Raw genomic sequence first — 21,875 nt, forward strand, 5'->3', positions numbered from 1 at the left:
ATGCTGAAATGGTGCAGTAAATAGTGCAAAAGTCCTGCATGCGACTAGAACACAAAATTGGAAAAAACAAACATTTTTTTTAAATGCTGCATAACAAAAAAATGCTTAAATCCAGTGCGCCCCCCCCCCACCTTTTACTAATCTAAAAATAAATATAAATAACAATATATTTTGTACAATTACATCTGTAGAGGTTGAATTGTGTAAATATAACATTATTTAACCCATACCGTAAAACGGTTTAAAGCAAGAAATCAAAACGCCAGGGTTGCCGGATTTCGGTCTCTTCACCTCTCTCCAAAATGCAATAAAAAGCTGTCAAAATATCTTCTATAGTCCAAAATGGTATCAATTAATAATTGCAGCTCGGTACCTAACAAATAAAATAAAAAGCCCACACTGTTCCATCAATCTTAAAATTAAAGTTATGGGTCTCAGAATATATTTATAATATTCTATATTTATAATCTATATTTATAATATATTTATAATCTGTATTTATAATATTTATTTATAATATTCTATATTTATAATTATTTATAATATTATTATTTTTTGTTTACTACTAAAATGTGAAAATAAAAATACATTATTTTTAAGAACCCCTTAATCGTACGGATCTGATGAGTCGCATAACCAGGTAACTTTTACTGTACACTGAACAATGTAAAAACGTAACAAAAAAAAAAAACAATTGTGAATTTCAGATTTTTGGGTTTTTATTTTCAGCATTTCTCCCTTCTTGGAATTTTTTTTCCCATTTTTTTTTTTCAGTACATCCTGTGGTAAAACCAATGCTGTTATTCACAACCACAACTCATCCCCCCAAAAAACACGCCCTCGTATGGCTACATAGACCCAAATATAAATTACTTATTGAACACTGCTATATGTGCTATATATGCCCCTCTCATGCTTTTCAGGTTTTGCAGGGATCTGTGTGTTGTAGCCTCTGGGTTGCATTTTCCGTCAGTTTTGGCTTCTAATCTCCCGTATGATGCAATGTTGCACCTTGGATTTCCATATTCCCTGCGCTTTCTCACATTTCTGTACTTTTACATCATCTTGGTAGTTTCCAGTTAGTATTCGCTATATATTTTTTTATAACATTTGTCAGTGACTGCCCAATACTGTTTCAGCTTTTTCGAGAGCACAAGCTGTAGTTTTGGGGCCAGATAAATGGATCGCATTCTTTGTTGGACGAGATGACCTTTCAAGTGATACCGGTTTTTTATTTTTGCACAACTTTTTGATCGCTTTTTATTCCATGTTTTGTGTGTCAATATAAAACTACATTTTTGGCGTATTTTACTTTTTTTTTTTTATTCATCGTGCAGGTTATGTTACGCTTTATTTTATAGCTCGGGTCGTTCCAGACATGGTGATACTAAATGTATAAGTTTTTGTTAACTCTCATTTTTACTTAAAACAGTGTTATTAGTGACAAAATATTTTTTCTTTATTTTTTCATACTTATTATTATTATTTGTATCTTTTTATAGGACTTGAACTTTTACCTGCCTGATCGTTGATTTAATATCCTTTACTTGTGTATTGCGGAGTATTAGACCTGTCAGATAGTTTGTGTAGGGATAAATATTGTTGGTCCTCATGTACACGCGGGACGGCTTGTTCTGAACAGTCACCTGAAAAGAACGAATGCAGATTAACATCTAGAAATGGATTCCCTGCCTTCCACAGGAGAATATCAACTTGTAAAGTGACCGTTTTGGGGTACGGCCTATTAACCGCCGACGCCAAGACCCTGATCGACGCCCTTTATAAGCAGCACTTTAAAGTTGTTCTGGTGGACGAGTCTCACTACATGAAATCAAGAAACGCGTCTCGGAGCAAACTCCTGCTGCCGATGGTTCAGAAAGCGTCACGAGCCCTTCTCCTCACCGGGACGCCGGCTCTGGGACGACCCGAGGAGGTAATGACACTTGTAACACAAAGTTCTTAAAATCTTTTCCAAAAAAAAAGTAAATATTTTAAAAATAAAGCTCATTTCTTGCAAGTGAATATTTCCGAGGTTTCCTCCTTCTTTCAGCTTTATATGCAGATCGATGGCCTGTTCCCCAGACGGTTCGGAACGTGGACGGAATATGCCAAGAAATACTGTGACGCGCACATCAGGTATCCAGTGCCGTTAATTCTGCTAATCGCCAACATACTTTGTTATTGAATTTGGCAAGGGGGAGGGGCTGTTCGTCTATTACACCGCTCATGTAAAGCATCAAATCCTATTAAACTGGGTCTACGTTTAACAGAGTGTCCATGGGAAGCGTTAACTGATACATTCGGTTATTGCTGCACAACTAGAAGCATTCGCTCCTCTGGACTCCAGAGCAGGATGTTGACTGTCACTTTAAAGGGTTAGGTCACTTTAAATCCAATATTAAAAAATGGAGTAATATAGCAAAATAAGTTAACTGAGAATCTGTCAGTGAGCTCGTTTTGACCAGTTTTAGCAATACTTTTGTGGACCTAAATTAGCTGAGTGTAGATCAGCAGGAAGAAAATAAGAGGTTAGAGCTTTCCATTAAGAACCAGCTCACTGACCGGTTCTCAGTTAACTCATTTTGCAGCCGGCAAGAGAGCGAGAGAAAAAAAAACGCTATTTAAAAACTTTTAGAGCTTTAGACTTCGTTCCAATCTGATACTTGATTTCTGATTATCTTTCCTTAGAAGTCTGCATTGTGCTCTTCCTCTGTTGTTCCGCTTGAAAATGTACAACTCAATGATAGCAATACTGTAAATACTCGCGTGAGGTCTCACGCTTTTGACAAGAGGATTGATAAAGGCCAATAGTCTGTTTCTTCACGTTATTTTTTTTACTGGTGGAGTAACAGAGGAACAACACCCAGTTCAAAGAAAATATTATTTCAGCTGGACTTTCTCTTTTTTTGTGCAGGAAATAGATTTTTAAAAGGGTATCCTATCCCAATATGTAGTAGATGTAATAAGAAAAATATTAGCAAATACCTCCAATTAGAAATATAGTATAGTTCTTCTGATTAGCTTTGTCGCTTACCACATGTGCAGGGCATTGCAGTAGCTTAGGGATCCATGTTTACGACCACTCATATAGTGACAGTCGGTTGTTAGTGGTTGTAACCATGGAAACCAAAGCTACTGCAATGCCCTGTAGATGGGGTAAGCAACATAGCTAATCAGAAGAACTATACTACATTTTTAATTGGAGGTATTTGCTAGTATTATTAATACTCCTTCTACATGTTTGGATAGAATCTTGGAGACGGGAATACCCCTTTAAGGACGAGCTCCCAAAGTAAGTATCCGATACTCCTAATTTTTATTTTTTTTTGCCAGCGTGACTTATAGAGCGGTTGAGCTCCTACTTTTTTATCGTTCACCTCCATTGTAAGGATTCTTTGCCTTATGTAAAACAATGTAAAACACTGCCCGGGGACAGAGCTCTGCACGTCCTATTAATGTATGTAACTGGGGCTCCGCATTAAATAGGAGTTAATGCCTCGCGCGGAGCATTCAAGACACCGGCTCTTACCAACGTAGCTAAAAAATGCTATAAAAATGTAATTGAATTGCACCAGCGGCTGCTGATACCGGTCTACCACGAGCTCCACGGCAAGAGATCAAAGCGGCCTCTGGGAACCCGATCGTCTGCTCAACAACAAAGATATGGCTGGTGTTTATGCAATGTATGATAATAACAGGTGCCCCAGCTCTCCGAGATCATTAATGCCGCCAAGTCCCCCTATGTCAATGAGAACCGCTATCAATTGCTCTCTCGTACATCTCCCGACCCCCGCAGCCGGCAGAGTGTTTAACACGCTTTTTTGAGCGAGACGCCGAATTCAAATGTTTTCATATTTTTCCCCAAGGTACTTCGGCAATAGGACTCAGTGGGATTACAGAGGAGCCTCCAATTTAGATGACTTACACCAGCGATTAAGCAGCATCATGATCAGACGATTGAAGAACGAGGTCTTGACTCAGCTCCCACCCAAAATAAGACAGCGCATCCCCTTCGATCTGCCGAAAGATGTGGCCAAGGTGGGGTGCCCCGTACAATGTTCCCTGTGTGCATAGTTTAAAATGACTCGCATAACACCGCATTAATGTACTATAACGTGTACATGCAATTCATAGGAATAATTAGATGATTAATAAATCGTGTGTTAGAATTTCCATATGAAAAGATAATACTGCCCCCATGTACAAGAATATAACTACTATAATACTGCCCCTATGTATAAGGATATAACTACTATAATACTGCTCCTATGTACAAGAATATAACCACTATAATACTGCCCCCTATGTACAAGAATATAACTACTATAATACTGCTCCTATGTACAAGAATATAACTACTATAATACTGCTCCTATGTACAAGAATATAACCACTATAATACTGCCCCCTATGTACAAGAATATAACTACTATAATACTGCCCCCTATGTACAAGAATATAACCACTATAATACTGCCCCTTTGTATAAGAATATAACTACTATAATACTGCCCCTATGTATAAGAATATAACCACTATAATACTGCCCCCTATGTACAAGAATATAACTATTATAATACTGCCCCCTATGTTCAAGAATATAACTACTATAATACTACTCCTATGTACAAGAATATAACTACTATAATACTGCCCCTATGTACAAGAATATAACTACTATAATGCTGCTCCTATGTACAAGAATATAACTACTATAATACTGTCCCTATGTACAAGAATATAACTACTACAATACTGCTCCTATGTACAAGAATATAACTACTATAATATTGTCCCTATGTACAAGAATATAACTACTATAATACTGCCCCTATGTACAAGAATATAACTACTATAATGCTGCTCCTATGTACAAGAATATAACTACTATAATACTGTCCCTATGTACAAGAATATAACTACTACAATACTGCTCCTATGTACAAGAATATAACTACTATAATATTGTCCCTATGTACAAGAATATAACTACTATAATACTGCTCCCTATGTACAAGAATATAACTACTATAATACTGCCCCTATGTACAAGAATATAACTATTATAATACTGCCCCCTATGTACAAGAATATAACTACTATAATATTGTCCCTATGTACAAGAATATAACTACTATAATACTGCCCCTATGTACAAGAATATAACTACTATAATACTGCTCCTATGTACAAGAATATAACTACTATAATACTGCTCCCTATGTACAAGAATATAACTACTATAATACTGCCCCTATGTACAAGAATATAACTATTATAATACTGCCCGCTATGTACAAGAATATAACTACTATAATACTGCTCCTATGTACAAGAATATAACTACTATAATACTGCCCCTATGTACAAGAATATAACTACTATAATACTGCTCCCTATGTACAAGAATATAACTACTATAATACTGCCCCTATGTACAAGAATATAACTATTATAATACTGCCCCCTATGTACAAGAATATAACTACTATAATATTGTCCCTATGTACAAGAATATAACTACTATAATACTGCCCCTATGTACAAGAATATAACTACTATAATACTGCTCCTATGTACAAGAATATAACTACTATAATACTGCTCCTATGTACAAGAATATAACTACTATAATACTGCTCCTATGTACAAGAATATAACTACTATAATACTGCTCCTATGTACAAGAATATAACTACTATAATACTGCTCCTATGTACAAGAATATAACTACTATAATACTGCCCCCTATGTACAAGAATATAACTACTATAATACTGCCCCCTATGAATAGATTTATGTGAAGGTTTTCTGGAGAAATAACTGCTCTTAGAATTTCTGCAGCCTCTGGTTCTGTCAGTGACCGTATGGCGGCTTTTTACTCCTTATTGTGTCCAGCGATGTGTGTGACTATGGTTTCCTTCAGTAAATAAGTGTCGGAGTGTGTGCATTGTAGGTATCACTGTTTCATGGGTACAGATTGTGTCTGGCCGTGCATACATCTGCTGTGTCAAGGCTGGGTTATGTGTCTGGCCGTGCTGCTGGTGAATAAACACAAGAGCGCGAGACTGACCATGCATGAGGTCCAGGTGTAAGATAAATCTCAGCATTCGCTCCATGCAAATCGCCTGCAGGAAACAAATGAATGTATATACAGTGAAGGAAATAATTATTTGATCCCTTGCTGTTTTTGTAAGTTTGCCCACTGACAAAGACATGAACAGTCTATAATTTTAAGGGTAGGTTAATTTTAACATTGAGAGATAGAATATCCCCCCAAAAAATCAAGAAAATCACATTGTATAAATTAGATATATTTATTTGCATTTTGCAGTGAGAAATAAGTATTTGATCCCCTACAAACCATTATGAGTTCTGGCTCCTACAGACCAGTTAGATGCTCCTAATCAACTACTTGCCTGCATTAAAGACAGATGTCTTACATAGTCACCTGTATAAAAGACTCCTGTCCACAGACTCAATTAATCAGTCAGACTCTAACCTCTACAACATGGGCAAGACCAAAGAGCTTTCTAAGAATGTCAGGGACAAGATCATAGACCTGCACAAAGCTGGAATGGGCTACAAAACCATAAGTAAGACGCTGGGTGAGAAGGAGACAACTGTTGGTGCAATAGTAAGAAAATGGAAGAAATACAAAATGACTGTCAATCGACATCGATCTGGGGCACCATGCAAAAGCTCACCTCATGGGGCATCCTTGATCATGAGGAAGGTGAGCGATCAGCCTAAAACTACACGGGGAGAACTTGTTAATGATCTCATGGCAGCTGGGACCACAGTCACCAAGAAAACCATTGGTAACACATTACGCCATAAAGGTTTAAAATCCTGCACTGCCCGCAAGGTCCCCCTGCTCAAGAAGGCACATGTGCAGGCCCGTCTGAAGTTTACCAATGAACACCTGGATGATTCTGTGAGTTATTGGGAGAAGGTGCTGTGGTCAGATGAGACAAATATTGAGCTCTTTGGCTTTAACTCACCTCACCGTGTTTGGATTAAGAGAAATGCTGCCTATGACCTAAAGAACACCATCCCCACTGTCAAGCATGGAGGTGGAAACATTATGTTTTGGGGGTGTTTCTCTGCTAAGGGCACAAGACTACTTCACCACATCAATGGGAGAATGGATGGAGCCAAGCCATGTACCATAAAATCCTGAGTGACAACCTCCTTCCCTCCACCAGGACATTATAAATGGGTCATGGCTGGGTCTTCTAACAAGACAATGACCCAAAGCATACAGCCAAGGCAACAAAGGAGCGGCTCAAGAAAAAGCACAGTAAGGTAATGGAGTGGCCTAGCCAGTCTCCAGACCTTAATCCCATAGAAAACTTATGGAGGGAGTTGAAGCTCTGAGTTGCCAAGCGACAGCCTCAAAATCTGAATTATTTAGAGATGATCTGCAAAGAGGAGTGGACCAAAACTCCTCCTGACATGTGCACAACCCTCATCATCAACTACAAACAACGTCTGACTGCTGTGCTTGCCAACAAGGGTTTTGCCTCTAAGTATTAAGTGTTGTTTGCCAGAGGGATCAAATACTTATTTCTCACTGCAAAATGCAAAAAAAATGTATCTAATTTATACAATGTGATTATTTTTTTTGATTTTTTGTTTTTGGAAATTCGATCTCTCCGTGTTAAAATTAACCTACCCTTAAAATTATAGACTGTTCATGTCTTTGTCAGTGGGCAAACTTACAAAACCAGCAAGGGATCAAATACTTATTTCCTTCACTGTATATACACCGCTCAAAAAAATAAAGGCAACACTTAAACAACAGAATATAACTCCAAGTAAGTCAAACTTCTGTGAAATCAAACTGTCCACTTAGGAAGCAACACTGATTGACAATCAATTTCACATGCTGTTGTGCAAATGGAATAGACAATAGATGGAAATTATTGGCAATGATCAAGACACCCTCAATAAAGGAGTGGTTCTGCAGGTGGGGACCACAGACCACCTCTCAGTACCAATGCTTTCTGGCTGATGTTTTGGTCACTTTTGATTGCTTGTTGTGCTTTCACACTCGTGGTAGCATGAGACAGACTCTACAACCCACAGAAGTTGCTCAGGTAGTGCAGCTCATCCAGGATGGCACATCAATGCGAGCTGTGGCAAGAAGGTTTGCTGTGTCTGTTAGCGTAGTGTCCAGAGGCTGGAGGCGCTACCAGGAGACAGGCCAGTACACCAGGAGACGTGGAGGGGGCCGTAGGAGGGCAACAACCCAGCAGCAGGACCGCTACCTCCGACTTTGTGCAAGGAGGAACAGGTGGAGCACTGCCAGAGCCCTGCAAAATGACCTCCAGCAGGCCACAAATGTGCATGTGTCATCTGCACAAACGGTTAGAAACCGACTCCATGAGGGTGTGAGGGCCCTACGTCCATAGATGGGGGTTGCGCTCACAGCCCAACACCGTGCAGGACGCTTGGCATTTGCCACAGAACACCACAATTGGTAAAGTTTCCACTGGCGCCCTGTGCTCTTCACAGATGAAAGCAGGTTCACACTGAGCACATGTGACAGACGTGACAGAGTCTGGAGACGCCGTGGAGAGCGATCTGCTGCCTGCAACATCCTTCAGCATGACCGGTTTGGCAGTGGGTCAGTAATGGTGTGGGGTGGCATTTCTTTGGAGGGCTGCACAGCCCTCCATGTGCTCGCCAGAGGTAGCCTGACTGCCATTAGGTACCGAGATGAGATCCTCAGACCCCTTGTGAGACCATATGCTGGTGCGGTTGGCCCTGGGTTCCTCCTAATGCAGGACAATGCCAGACCTCATGTGGCTGGAGTGTGTCAGCAGTTCCTGCAAGATGAAGGCATTGAAGCTATGGACTGGCCGCCCGTTCCCCAGACCTGAATCCGATTGAGCACATCTGGGACATCATGTCTCGCTCCATCCACCAACGTCACGTTGCACCACAGACTGTCCAGGAGTTGGCGGATGCTTTAGTCCAGGTCTGGGAGGAGATCACACAGGAGACCATCCACAACCTCATCAGGAGCATGCCCAGGCGTTGTAGGGAGGTCATACAGGCACGTGGAGGCCACACACAATACTGAGCCTCATCAGGAGCATGCCCAGGCGTTGTAGGGAGGTCATACAGGCACGTGGAGGCCACACACAATACTCAGCCTCATCAGGAGCATGCCCAGGCGTTGTAGGGAGCTCATACAGGCACGTGGAGGCCACACACAATACTCAGCCTCATCAGGAGCATGCCCAGGCGTTGTAGGGAGGTCATACAGGCACGTGGAGGCCACACACAATACTGAGCCTCATCAGGAGCATGCCCAGGCGTTGTAGGGAGGTCATACAGGCACGTGGAGGCCACTCACAATACTCAGCCTCATCAGGAGCATGCCCAGGCGTTGTAGGGAGGTCATACAGGCACGTGGAGGCCACACACAATACTCAGCCTCATCAGGAGCATGCCCAGGCGTTGTAGGGAGGTCATACAGGCACGTGGAGGCCACACACAATACTCAGCCTCATCAGGAGCATGCCAGGCGTTGTAGGGAGGTCATACAGGCACGTGGAGGCCACACACAATACTCAGCCTCATCAGGAGCATGCCCAGGTGTTGTAGGGAGGTCATACAGGCACGTGGAGGCCGCACACAATACTCAGCCTCATCAGGAGCATGCCCAGGCGTTGTAGGGAGGTCATACAGGCACGTGGAGGCCACACACAATACTGAGACTCATTGTGACTTGTTTTAAGGACATTACATCAAAGTTGGATCAGTCTGTAGTGTGTTTTTCCACTTTAATTTTGGGGGTGACTCCAAATCCAGGCCTCCATTGGTTAATAAATGTGATTTCCATTGATGATTTTTGTGTGATTTTGTTGTCAGCACATTCAACTTGCAGAACAAAGTATTCACTGAGAATATTTCATTTATTCAGATCTAGGATGTGTTATTTGAGTGTTCCCTTTATTTTTTTCGCAGTGTATAATATATTTATATATCACAATATATTTTTATTCTTACTAATATTTATGAAAAATATGCTAGAAATCTTTTACCTGAAGTCGTCTGATGAATCTCTTTTATTCTGCACATATGTAGCAGGGGACCATTTTGCTTCCTTGTACAAGCAGACTTGGGTATATCTGAATGGAAATTTTATACCCCATGGCTGTTTTCTCCAGCCCCGTTAGCAGTAGTACTGTGCAAATGGATAGAGGCGTTAATGGGGCGGGTCAGGACTAACGCTCTACCCCCCATCCCACTTGCATAAGACTAAAGTTGGTGAAACCCAATGGCTGTTTATTGTATATCGGGGCCCCTGACTCATCTGTGACAAATGAGGCCAGCGATTGGCTGCAGTAGTCACATGGATGATGTCTCGGGCATTATCAATTCTTAGAGCAGCATAGATTTCATAGATTGGTGCTGGATTATCAGGATTTCAAGGGTTTAAGATGTGCTTAAGGGGTTAATTTTTTTTTTTTTAACATAAATGGGTATTAGAGCTTGTAAAAACAATCAAATTCGCAATTTACTGTTTATTAAAGTTTTCTTTCGTTCTTGAAATAGTAACAATTTTCTTCTTGTTGCCTAGGAGACCGACCGCCTTTGCTGTCTAGTTTATAAACATTGTGCTGAAGCTGGCCGAGATTAGCAGATAACAGCGTGCTCCAGTGATCTTGGCCAACTTCACAATAGTGTTTGGAAGATCAATAGATAAGAGCTTGTAAGCACTGGGCATGTTCTTCTGTCTAGCAGTGGTGGTTGTTCTCCAAAACAACAAACTGTTAATAAAAGAAAAGTGTCAATATCTCAAGAACGATTGCAAATTTTAATACGCAGTTAATTACAAAATTTCTTGTATTTAGCAGCTCTATCCAACAATATTAATTTATGAAGATGGGGGTATATCCCTTTAACCAGTGGATTCATTCCCACCCAGTTGTCAATTTATTTGTATATTTCCAGGGGGAGGAACAAATTAATATATAAGGTGTAAAGGAATTGGTGTGCATGGAAATAGGCTGGGATATCACTGCCGATCAGTTGGGTTTAGACCTCCCCAATTTATGGGCCATTCATGGAAAATAACAAAAAAAAAAAAAAATAAACAATCCTCCTTTTAATAAATGTTTCCACATATGGAATTAAAAGGTTTTACTAGGGTAAGGACCACCAAGATTAAATGTAGACTCTCATCTGATCTCCTTTTCAGTGCAGAATTTTAAGTTTTATTCACACTTTCAAAACATATTTAACAAAAAAAAAGAAGAAATATTGCAGAAATGATAAAACGCCTGTCAGGATGATACATGGGTGTCGTTTTAGCAGCTCTTTACCCCTTGGGTACTGAGCAAGTTAAATAGAGAATCACAGCTTGTATCCTTATTTAGATTGAATTAAAATTCCCAGAAAACCCTGTGCCGACGTGTAAAAATGAGGCTGTTTTCTGCGCACTCGATGCCGGATAATCCCTTTAAGTAATAAGATTTGCACTGAGACTCTTTTTCTCCCTATTGATTTATTAGGTTGGCAGAGACGCAGTTTATTTATTTTTTTTTCTCCTCTATTCCCTATTGTCAGATGTCTGTATCTGGTTCAGTCATGAGATCCTCCTCCTCCTCCTCCTCCTGTTTTTTTCTTCTAATACATATTGTCCTGCAGTCAATCACGGGGGTCCCGGCTATCGACCATGGTGTTGTCCGGCTGGTAGGATTCCCTGAATCAGCTTCGTGTTATTGCTGAAGTCATCGCACTGCTCCCAAAAAGCTCTTGGCAAGATCAAATTTTTATGTTGAAATGTATTTTTTAAAACAATTTTTTATACTTTTATTTTTTTGATGACACTATACTAAAAAAATATAAATCTTGCTTTTTTCACCTTTTTCATGCTCACCTCAAGGCCTAATTTTCAATTCCTACTTCCTTTTGGACACGTGTCCTAGCCTATTACCTGTTTGTCTCTATGTCCGAACCTTCCCTTTTCCTGCAGTGTCTGAACCTGCACCTAACTCCAACTCGTTGTCTCTGTACTTCTGTTTGTGAGTTTTGTGTCCACTCTCTACTTCATAGTAAGTACCTTGTGTGTGTCTGGTTCTGTTTGTCCCGTTTACCTGCCTCCTTATCTACCTCCTGTGTTCTAACTATCTTCCTGTATTTTCCAGTCTGTTCCATGTGAACAGAGCCCTGTCCTGTCTGCCTGCACCTTCTGCTCTGTTCGCTTCGCTCTGCTTGTCCACCGCACCTGCGGTTTCGCTTCGCTCTGCTTGTCCACCGCACCTGCGGTTTCGCTTCGCTCTGCTTGTCCACCGCACCTGCGGTTTCGCTTCGCTCTGCTTGTCCACCGCACCTGCGGTTTTCTTCGCTCTGCTTGTCCACCGCACCTGCGGTTTCGCTTCGCTCTGCTTGTCCACCGCACCTGCGGTTTCGCTTCGCTCTGCTTGTCCACCGCACCTGCGGTTTCGCTTCGCTCTGCTTGTCCACCGCACCTGCGGTTTCGCTTCGCTCTGCTTGTCCACCGCACCTGCGGTTTCGCTTCGCTCTGCTTGTCCACCGCACCTGCGGTTTCGCTTCGCTCTGCTTGTCCACCGCACCTGCGGTTTCGCTTCGCTCTGCTTGTCCACCGCACCTGCGGTTTCGCTTCGCTCTGCTTGTCCACCGCACCTGCGGTTTCGCTTCGCTCTGCTTGTCCACCGCACCTGCGGTTTCACTTCGCTGTGCTTGTCCACCGCACCTGCGGTTTCGCTTCGCTGTGCTTGTCCACCGCACCTGCGGTTTCTCTCTGCTCTGCTTGTCCACCGCACCTGCGGTTTCGCTTCGCTCTGCTTGTCCACCGCACCTGCGGTTTCGCTTCGCTCTGCTTGTCCACCGCACCTGCGGTTTCACTTCGCTGTGCTTGTCCACCGCACCTGCGGTTTCGCTTCGCTGTGCTTGTCCACCGCACCTGCGGTTTCTCTCTGCTCTGCTTGTCCACCGCACCTGTGGTTTCGCTCTTCTCTGCCCCGCTTGTCCTCCGCGCCTGCGGTTCTGCTTTACTAGTCCACCGTACCCGCAGCTCAGTTCCTGTATCCCACTCTGTACTGGTCCCTATCCAGCCTGCGTTCATACCTGCCAGTACCCGCCTGTCTGCATACCAGCCGTGCCTGCCAGTACCCGCCTGTCTGCATACCAGCCGTGCCTGCCAGTACCCGCCTGTCTGCATACCAGCCGTGCCTGCCAGTACCCGCCTTTCTGCATACCAGCCGTGCGTGCCAGTACCCGCCTGTCTGCATACCAGCCGTGCGTGCCAGTACCCGCCTGTCTGCATACCAGCCGTGCGTGCCAGTACCCACCTGTCTGCATACCAGCCGTGCGTGCCAGTACCCGCCTGTCTGCATACCATCCGTGCGTGCTAGTACCCGCCTGTCTGCATACCAGCCGTGCGTGCCAGTACCCGCCTGTCTGCATACCAGCCGTGCGTGCCAGTACCCGCCTGTCTGCATACCAGCCGTGCCTGCCAGTACCCACCTGTCTGCATACCAGCTGTGCCTGCCCGTTCCTGCATTCCCCTGTGTGGGTCAACAGCTGAGACCGGGGTCTAACCTGGAGTAGCACCTGGTCCCTCTTTGCTCGGTTCCTCCCTGGTTCACGGAGTCGACCGAGCCGCCGTGCGATCTTGGTCGGACTGAGTTGATACTTAGTCACGTCCCTCCAGGCACTCCTCGTTTCATGGTCCAGTGGGATCACTAACCACGCTCACGCCAGTTAGTCCGAGCGTGAGCTTAACACATTCTATATTACTGGGTGAGATATACAGGCCTCACATCCAGCCTATATTACTGAGAGAGACGCACAGACCTCACATACAGCCTATATTACAAGGAGATACACACAGACCTCACATCCAGCTTCTATTCCTGGGAGAGACACACAGACATCACATCCATGAACTAAAAAGGGCCCACCTCAAACTACCAGACGAACCATGATACCTGGTTAGGGATGCCAGGACATGGATCGGTTGTAGCCTTCTCAAACATTGTATAGATAAAGAAAGGAGAACATGTGAGTATTGCGGCAGTAAAAACATTATTTTATTAAGTACAAATTTCATGATAAGACATATCTGAAAACTTCATATAAATAGGATGGGAGGCATAAAGTGCAGGATGCCTAGCGGACCAGGGACACAACATAAACTATGGTTTCAGAGATGTATGGCAATGTTTATAAGTCAGTGAGGGTGGTGTTAGTGCAGTATCGGTAACAGGAAAGTTCCCTATAGCTGGGAAGGTCCAAATGGGCCAGGGCATGTGGACAAATCACTTCCCTATTATGCCGCTCCCAGCGCTGCCACTCACCAAAGTGATTGAAGATGTAGAGCCCTCTGATCCAAAGAAATCCCTGGTGTGCAAGTGGTGCTGAAACAGACGCGCCTCGACGCGCGTTTCATCTGCCTTCTTCAGGAGACGCGTGTGCTAGGGTGCCACCAGGACCTTCTTAATATACGCCCCTAAATAAGCATGTGACCGCAATAATGAAAACCTATTAGAGGTTTAGCGGCGCGTGCGTCCGGAGCCACGCCCCCCGCCACGCGAGCCCCGGCCGTCAAGCCCACCGCGAGCGCTCCGGCGAATACGTCAGTGACACATCGCAGGAGCACGCCGGCAGCATGGAGATAGCCGGGCCTGGGCACGAGGAGACGGAGGACCGCGACGCACGCGCACACCCCCTTCTGGATGAGTGACTATGGCAACGAAAACGCGCTGTCCCGAGTCACATGCAGAGGAGGAGGTAACTACTCCGAAGGGGAGGGGGAGCGAAAGGAGGAAAGGACCTACCTATATATGGGGGACGCACCAACCAAGTGAATATGCAGTAGAAAATATATATATATATATACATACAGTAGTATAAACATATGCATTGTACAAATGTGTCCCAAGAAAAACATGTAATAAGGGACCCCCACATCCTCAAAAAATACATATGCATATTGGACAAGAAAAATACATATAAATAAATATTGCAATACTGTTATTCCAATAAACTAGAGAATAAGTGATGTCCAATTCGACTTGGACAAGTCCGAAGAATAGAGGAAGGGAGGCATCACTCCAACGTCCTCCGAGGTAGTCAGGGAGAATCCCATAGTACAACTCCGGGCTTCGGTCAGGCACTAACGAGCTTGTCAAAAGGTTGGCACTGATTAAGAAATGTGAATGAACAGAAATAAAAATTAAAAACCAAGATAAAAACAACAAGCTGACAAAATCACACCACGTAAGGGCCAAGTTCGGGCAGGGAAGAGCAGGAGAGCAGCAAAGTAACAACTCACCCCTATAGGAAAGATGAGAATCCCAGATTCTCATTTAGGTCACGCGGGGCCATGGTATCAAGGATGGTAATCCATCTAGCCTCCTTGTGAGCCAAGAGTTGCTTGGCATTTCCTCCCCGGGAACCCAAATGCACCACGTCTATACCACGTATTTTTAAAGTGCGCGGAACACAATTGTGTACCTCACGGAAGTGACGTGGTAATGTTTTGAGCTCCCGGGGATCTGTCACTGACCTGGCCGCACCAATGTCCCGTACATGTTCCCGCACTCTAACTCTCAACTCCCTCGTAGTGAGTCCAACATAAATCTTTGGACAACCACATGTGGCATAATATACCACATGGGTGGAGCTGCACGAGATAAATTTAGAGATCTTAACCGCTTCCCGACCGCCCACTGTAGATAAACGTCCGCTCTGCCTGGGCTCTGTGCAGCGCGGACGTTTAAAAACGGTGGGTGGTCCCGCAGGGCTCAGGACCCCCAGGGTCTTGCAAGCGCTGCGGGAGCGGTGCAGAGCGATAGCTCTGACAGGGAACATCATCGGGACCTGATTGGATCAGGTACCAGTGATGTTAACCCTTTGCTGTCTTCTATATGCCGCGATCTATAGTGATCGCGGCATATAGAAGACAGCAGGAGGAGAGGGGGTCGTCCACTTACCTTTCCGACGGCCCCCTTATACCTTCCAGGACCTGACGTTGCTATGGCAGCTGGAGGTCACATGACCGCCTCCAGATCTGCCATATATGGTGTCCTGCCTGGCTCAGCCTGCAGCTGAAGCCAGGCGGAAGACTGACTGTGAAACAGTCAGGGAAGATCTCATGTAATGTAATACATGTCTATTACATTACATGAGATCAGTGATCAGAAAAATAAAAATTAATATCCCATACAGGGACTAAGTAAAAATGTAAAAAAAAAGTAAAAAAAAAATGTTTTTAAACTGTTAAAAAAAACAAAACAAAATAAATAAAAATAAATAAATAAAATATTAAACCGATAAATCCGTATATTTATGCAAAAATAAAAAAAGTACACATATTTGGTATCACTGTGTCCGAAACAACCCGAGCTATAAAACTGTCACACTAATTAACTCCTTCTGTGCACACCGTAATAAAAATAAATAAAAAACGGAGCAAAAAACTATGCTTTTTCCTCATATCGCCAAACAAAAAGTGGAAAAAAAGCGATCAAAAAGCAAAATGGAAATAAAAATGGTACCGCTGAAACGTCATCTTGTTCCGCAAAAAACAAGCCGCCATACCGCTCCATCAGCCGAAAAATAAAAAAGTTATACCTCTCAGAATAAAGCGATGCAGAAAAAATTTTTTTTCTATAAAATGGTTTTATTGTGTAAAAGCGCCAAAACATAAAAAAATATACAGTAAGTGTAGTATCGGTATAAACGTACTGACCCGAAGAATAACGCTGCCTGATCACTTTTACCACACGCAGAACGGCATAAAAAAAACCCTCAAAAAACAGTTCCTGAATTGTTGTTTTTTGTTAATTTTACATCCCAAAAAACGGAATAGAAAGCGATCAAAAAATGTCACGTACCCAAAAATGGTACCAATAAAAATGTCAACTCGTCCCGCAAAAAACAAGCCATCACATGACTCTGTCGGCCAAAATCTGGAAAAATTATAGCTCTCAAAATATGGCGATGCAAAAACTAGATTTTGCAAAAAAAAGCGTCTTAGTGTGTGACAGCTGTCAGTCATAAAAAGCCGATATGAATCTGGTATCTCTGTAATCGCACCGACCCGAAGAATAAAGTAATCTAATCAGTTATATCACACTAGGAACGGCGTAAAAAATAAATAAAACCAATTCATCACCTGCTACTGATTAGTTTATTATGTCTCCCAAAGATTGCAGTAAGACTCTGCTCACATTTATCCTGCGCTCTGCGCTAAGCGCTTACACCAGAGTTTCCGTGTAAATCTCTGAAATACGTGATTCAGCCAGAACCCATGACGGAAGATTCCCTGTAATGAGGCAGATATAGGCCACTGGACGCCGTCTAGCCTGGGATCCCACGGTGTCATTTGTTTTAGGCGTGCATAAAAGTGCAGTTGGCCACAGTTTTGTGCACTTCTGAAAAAAAGGACACCACTAAACAGAGGCCAGACGGAGTCCAGAGTAACTCTGCTGTCTCATTACAGTGAATGGATCCTGCAGGGGTTTCATCTGAATTACATCACTTGGAAATTTAGATGGAAACCCCGATGTAAGTGCTCAGCCTAGAGCGCCGGATAAATGTTACGTAAAATGTTCCCAATAAAAGCTTCAACTCAGTCCTCAAAAAAAGCTAGTCCCCTCTCAGGTCCGTCATCTGTTAAAAATATAAGGGACTTCCAAGTTACTGGTAGCAGAAAGGCTCTGGAAAAGCGAAATGGCCCTTGCCCCTTAAAAGAAATTCAGAAAATTTTGTGCTCCCAAATCCAAATGCCTATTCTACAATAATTTGTTCTCCAATTGACAAATAGCGCTCCGTCCCCCCCAGATCTCGCCGTATGGCTGAGCGGTACGATACAGCTACATATGCGGTATTGCCACTTTTAGAAGAAATTATGTGACACATTTCGGCACCATTTTTACCCATTGCCCTGTGTGAAAATGTAAAATCTGAGGGTAAAACATTTTTTTGTGGTAAAAATATAATTATGTTTTCTTCACTGCCCAATGGTATAAATTTAAAAATTAAAAAGTACTCACTACTTCCTAAGATGAATTCCTTGAGAGGTGTAGTTTACAAAATGGGGTCACTTGTGGGGGTTTCTGCTGTTTCGGCATGTCAGCGACTCTTCAAATGTGACATGGTGTCTGCTGCCTATCCCAGCCAACATAGCGCTCCTTTCTCTTCCGAACCCTGCCGTACACCAAAGTAGTGGTTTTCCCCCACATATGGGGTATCGGCGTACTCAGGAGAAATTGTACAACAAATTTCATGGTGCAATTTTTCCTATTACCCTTATGATAATGCAAAATTAGGGAATGAAAATCCTTTTTTGTGGGAAAAATGTGAAAATTTTATTTTTACGGCTCAATATTATAAACTTCTGTGAAGCAGCAGGGGGTGCAAGGTGCTCACCACACATCTGGGTCTAGTTTCCAAAATGGTGTCACTTGTGGGGGGTTTCCACTGTTTAGGCACATCAGGGGCTCCCCAAATACAACATGGCATCCGCTAATTATTCAAACAAATTTTACATTCAAAAAGTCAAATGGCACTCCTTCCCTTCCAAACCCTGCCGTGCGCCCAAACAGTGGTTTGCCTCCACATATGGGGTATCAGCGTGTTCAGGAGAAATTGCACAACAAATTTCATGGTGCAATTTTTCCTATTACCCTTATGATAATGCAAAATTAAGGGATGAAAAACGTTTTTGTGGAAATAATGAGAAAATTTTATTTTTACAGCTCAATATTATAAACTTCTGTGAAGCACCTTGGGGTTCAAGGTGCTCACCACACATCTAGATAAGTTCCCTAAGGGGTCTAGTTTCCAAAATGGTGTCACTTATGGGGGGTTTCCACTGTTTAGGAACATCAGGGGCTCTTCAAACGCAACGTGGCGTCTGCTAATTATTCAGACAAATTTTACATTCAATAAGTCTAATGGCGCTCCTTCCCTTCCGAACCCTGCAGTGCGCCCAAACAGTGGTTTTCCCTCACATATGGGGTATCAGCGCGCTCAAGAGAAATTGCACAAAAAATTTTGGGGTCCATTTTTTCCTGTTACCCCTGTGAAAATAAAAAAAATTGGGTCTAAAGTAACATTTTGTGAAAAAAGTTAAATGTTAATTTTTTTCTTCCACATTCCAAAAATTCCTGTGAAGCACCTGAAGGGTTAATAAAGTTTTTGAATGTGGTTTTGAGCACCTTGAGGGGTGCAGTTTTTAGAATGGTGTCACTTTTGGGTATTTTCTGTCATAAAGACCTCTCAAAGTGACTTCAAATATAATGTGGTCCCTAAAAAAATGTTTTTGGAAATTTTGTTGGAAAAATGAGAAATCGCTGGTCAGCTTTTAACCCTTATAGCTCCTTAACAAAACAAAATTTTGGTTCCAAAATTGTGCTCATGTAAAGTAGACATGTGGGAAATGTTGTTTATGAAGTATTTTGTGTGACATATCTCTCTGATTTAAGGGCATGAAAATTCAAAGTTTGAAAATTGTAAAATTTTCAAAATTTTCACCAAATTTCCGATTTTTTCACAAATAAAGGCAAGTGATATCGAATAAATTTTACCACTATCATGAAGTACAATATGTCATGAAAAAACAGTCTCAGAATCAGGGGGATCCGTTGAAGCGTTCCAGAGTAATTACTTCATAAAGTGACAGTGGTCAGAATTGAAAAATTGGCCCGGTCACGAAGGCAAAAACAGGCTCTGGTGCGAAGTGGTTAAAGGTGCGGGAACCATCCGATGAAATAAAGGAAGTGCAGCGAAGGACATTGGCGCAAGCCAGGCAGTATCCACAGGAGAAGGAGCCCACCCTGGGGCCGCGTCAGCTAAATGGGTTGGATGGTGGAGGGACGTAATGGCTAGAAACGAGAAGATCCTTTAGGTTATCCGCACGTCTTGCTGTCATAAGTGGATAATCACCAACGTAATCCCTTAGGGAAGGCTCCGTGCTGAGAATATTCCAGTGTCGTGAGAGGATCCTTCACATAGTACCCCACTCATGGTTAAAAGTGGAGATGAAGCGGGTCCTCTCAGGAATCTGGTCGCTGCCCGCGAGCGGGGTACAGCAAAAGACTACGGGGTGTCCTGCGCGCCCTATCATAAGCATGGCCGATGCACCTATTGCTGTATCCCCTCTGTCTAAAGCGATCAATCAGATCAGTGGCCTGTTTTTCAAGCTTGGAATCGGTGGAGCATATACTCCTCACTCTCAGGAACTGTCCGACCGGGACGGCACTAATCGTTGATGAGTTGTGTGCTGAGGCAGCATGAACCAATGAATTGACTGCAGTGGGTTTTCTGTAGACGTCCGCCTGAATCAACCTCCAGGGTGACGTCCTGAAAGTCCATGCGTTGGTGGTGGTGGGAGTATGTTAATTTAATACCCCAAGTGTTCATATTAAGCTGCCTCATAAAATCATAGAGTTCCTCCACTGTCCCCCGCCAGAAAAACAAAATATCATCAATGTATCTGAGCCATGTCACGACCCGGTCGGCGCCACGCACGCCCTCATCGCCAAACAAGTCCCTCTCCCACGCCCGCAGGAAGAGGTTGGCATACGAGGGCGCGCAGGCCGCCCGCATGGCCGTGGCACGCCGCTGCAGATGCATTGTGTCTTTAAATAAAAAGTAATTGTGACAGAGGACAAAGTGGAGGAGCTCAAGGATAACTCACGCGATGGGCCGTCCAGGTCGGAGGTCCCCAAGAACAGGCGAACCGACTCCATGCCCAGATCATGACTGATGCACGTATAGAGGTTTTCCACATCGGCCGTGACCATGATAGTGCCAGCCTCCAGAAGGACACCGTCAACCCTAGTCAGGACGTCCGTCGTGTCTTTTGTATATGATGGAAGTGTCTCCACCAAGGGTCTCAGGTGGCTATCAATATATTGGCAAATGGGGCCACATAAACGACCCAGACCAGACACGATCGGACGTCCAGGTGGTTTGACAGTGTCCTTGTGGATCTTTGGAAGCAAATAGAACGTTGCTGTCTTGGGGAAGCGCACAGTGAAGGCCTCAACAGTCCACCTGTCTATCGTACCCCGCTCGCAGGCACGTGCCAGAATTCCCTGAAGGGCAGCAGAGAAGGAGGCTGTCGGGTTATAGGATAATTTAGAGTACGTGTCTCTTTCTTTAAGTTGACTTAAGGCCTCTTTCTCGTACTTCTGATGAGGCCACAAAACGATGTTCCCTCCCTTGTCAGCTGGTTTTATAACAGTATCGCGGAGGGACTGTAGTTGATGTAACGCGATGCGTTGTGCGTGCGTCAAATTGTCGAAGCTTCTCCGCGTGGAGAGTTTCTTAAGTTCTTCCGTGACCAAATGCACAAAAATCTCCACCGCTGGACTCAGTGACAAGGGAGGGAATCTCGTAGATTTAGGCGACCGTGATTGAAGGGACCCACCTGTTTTTCTTGGGACACATTTGTACAATGCATATGTTTATACTACTGTATGTATATATATATATATATATTTTCTTCTGCATATTCACTTGGTTGGTGCGTCCCCCATATATAGGTAGGTCCTTTCCTCCTTTCGCTCCCCCTCCCCTTCGGAGTAGTTACCTCCTCCACTGCATGTGACTCGGGGCAGTGCGTTTTCATTGCCATAGTCACTCATCCAGAAGGGGGTGTGCGCGTGCGTCGTGGTCCTCCGTCTCCTCGTGCCCGGGCCCGGCTATCTCCATGCTGCCGGCGCGCTCCTGTGATAAGTCACTGACGTATTCGCCGGCGCGCTCGCGGTGGGCTTGACGGCCGGGGCTCGCGTGGCGGGGGACGTGGCTCCGGACGCACGCGCCGCTAAACCTCCAATAGGTATTCATTATTGCGGTCACATGCTTATTTAGGGGCG

At 43.6% G+C, this 21,875-nt stretch overlaps 1 protein-coding gene across 1 annotated transcript in view; it reads left to right on the forward strand.

Annotated features, from left to right (window-relative positions):
* Positions 1–21,875, forward strand: part of ZRANB3 (zinc finger RANBP2-type containing 3) — a 254,297-nt gene that overhangs the window by 133,468 nt on the left and 98,954 nt on the right. The window contains exons 5-7 of the mRNA XM_073647276.1: positions 1,702–1,933; positions 2,051–2,136; positions 3,867–4,038. Coding sequence (XP_073503377.1) covers positions 1,702–1,933; positions 2,051–2,136; positions 3,867–4,038 — 490 coding nt within the window. The remainder of the gene's footprint in view (positions 1–1,701; positions 1,934–2,050; positions 2,137–3,866; positions 4,039–21,875) is intronic.

The sequence above is a fragment of the Phyllobates terribilis genome, unplaced genomic scaffold (assembly GCF_046119375.1).
Source record: "Phyllobates terribilis strain yellow unplaced genomic scaffold, ASM4611937v1 Scaffold_9__5_contigs__length_417890890, whole genome shotgun sequence".
NCBI classification, from domain to species: Eukaryota; Metazoa; Chordata; class Amphibia; order Anura; family Dendrobatidae; genus Phyllobates; species Phyllobates terribilis.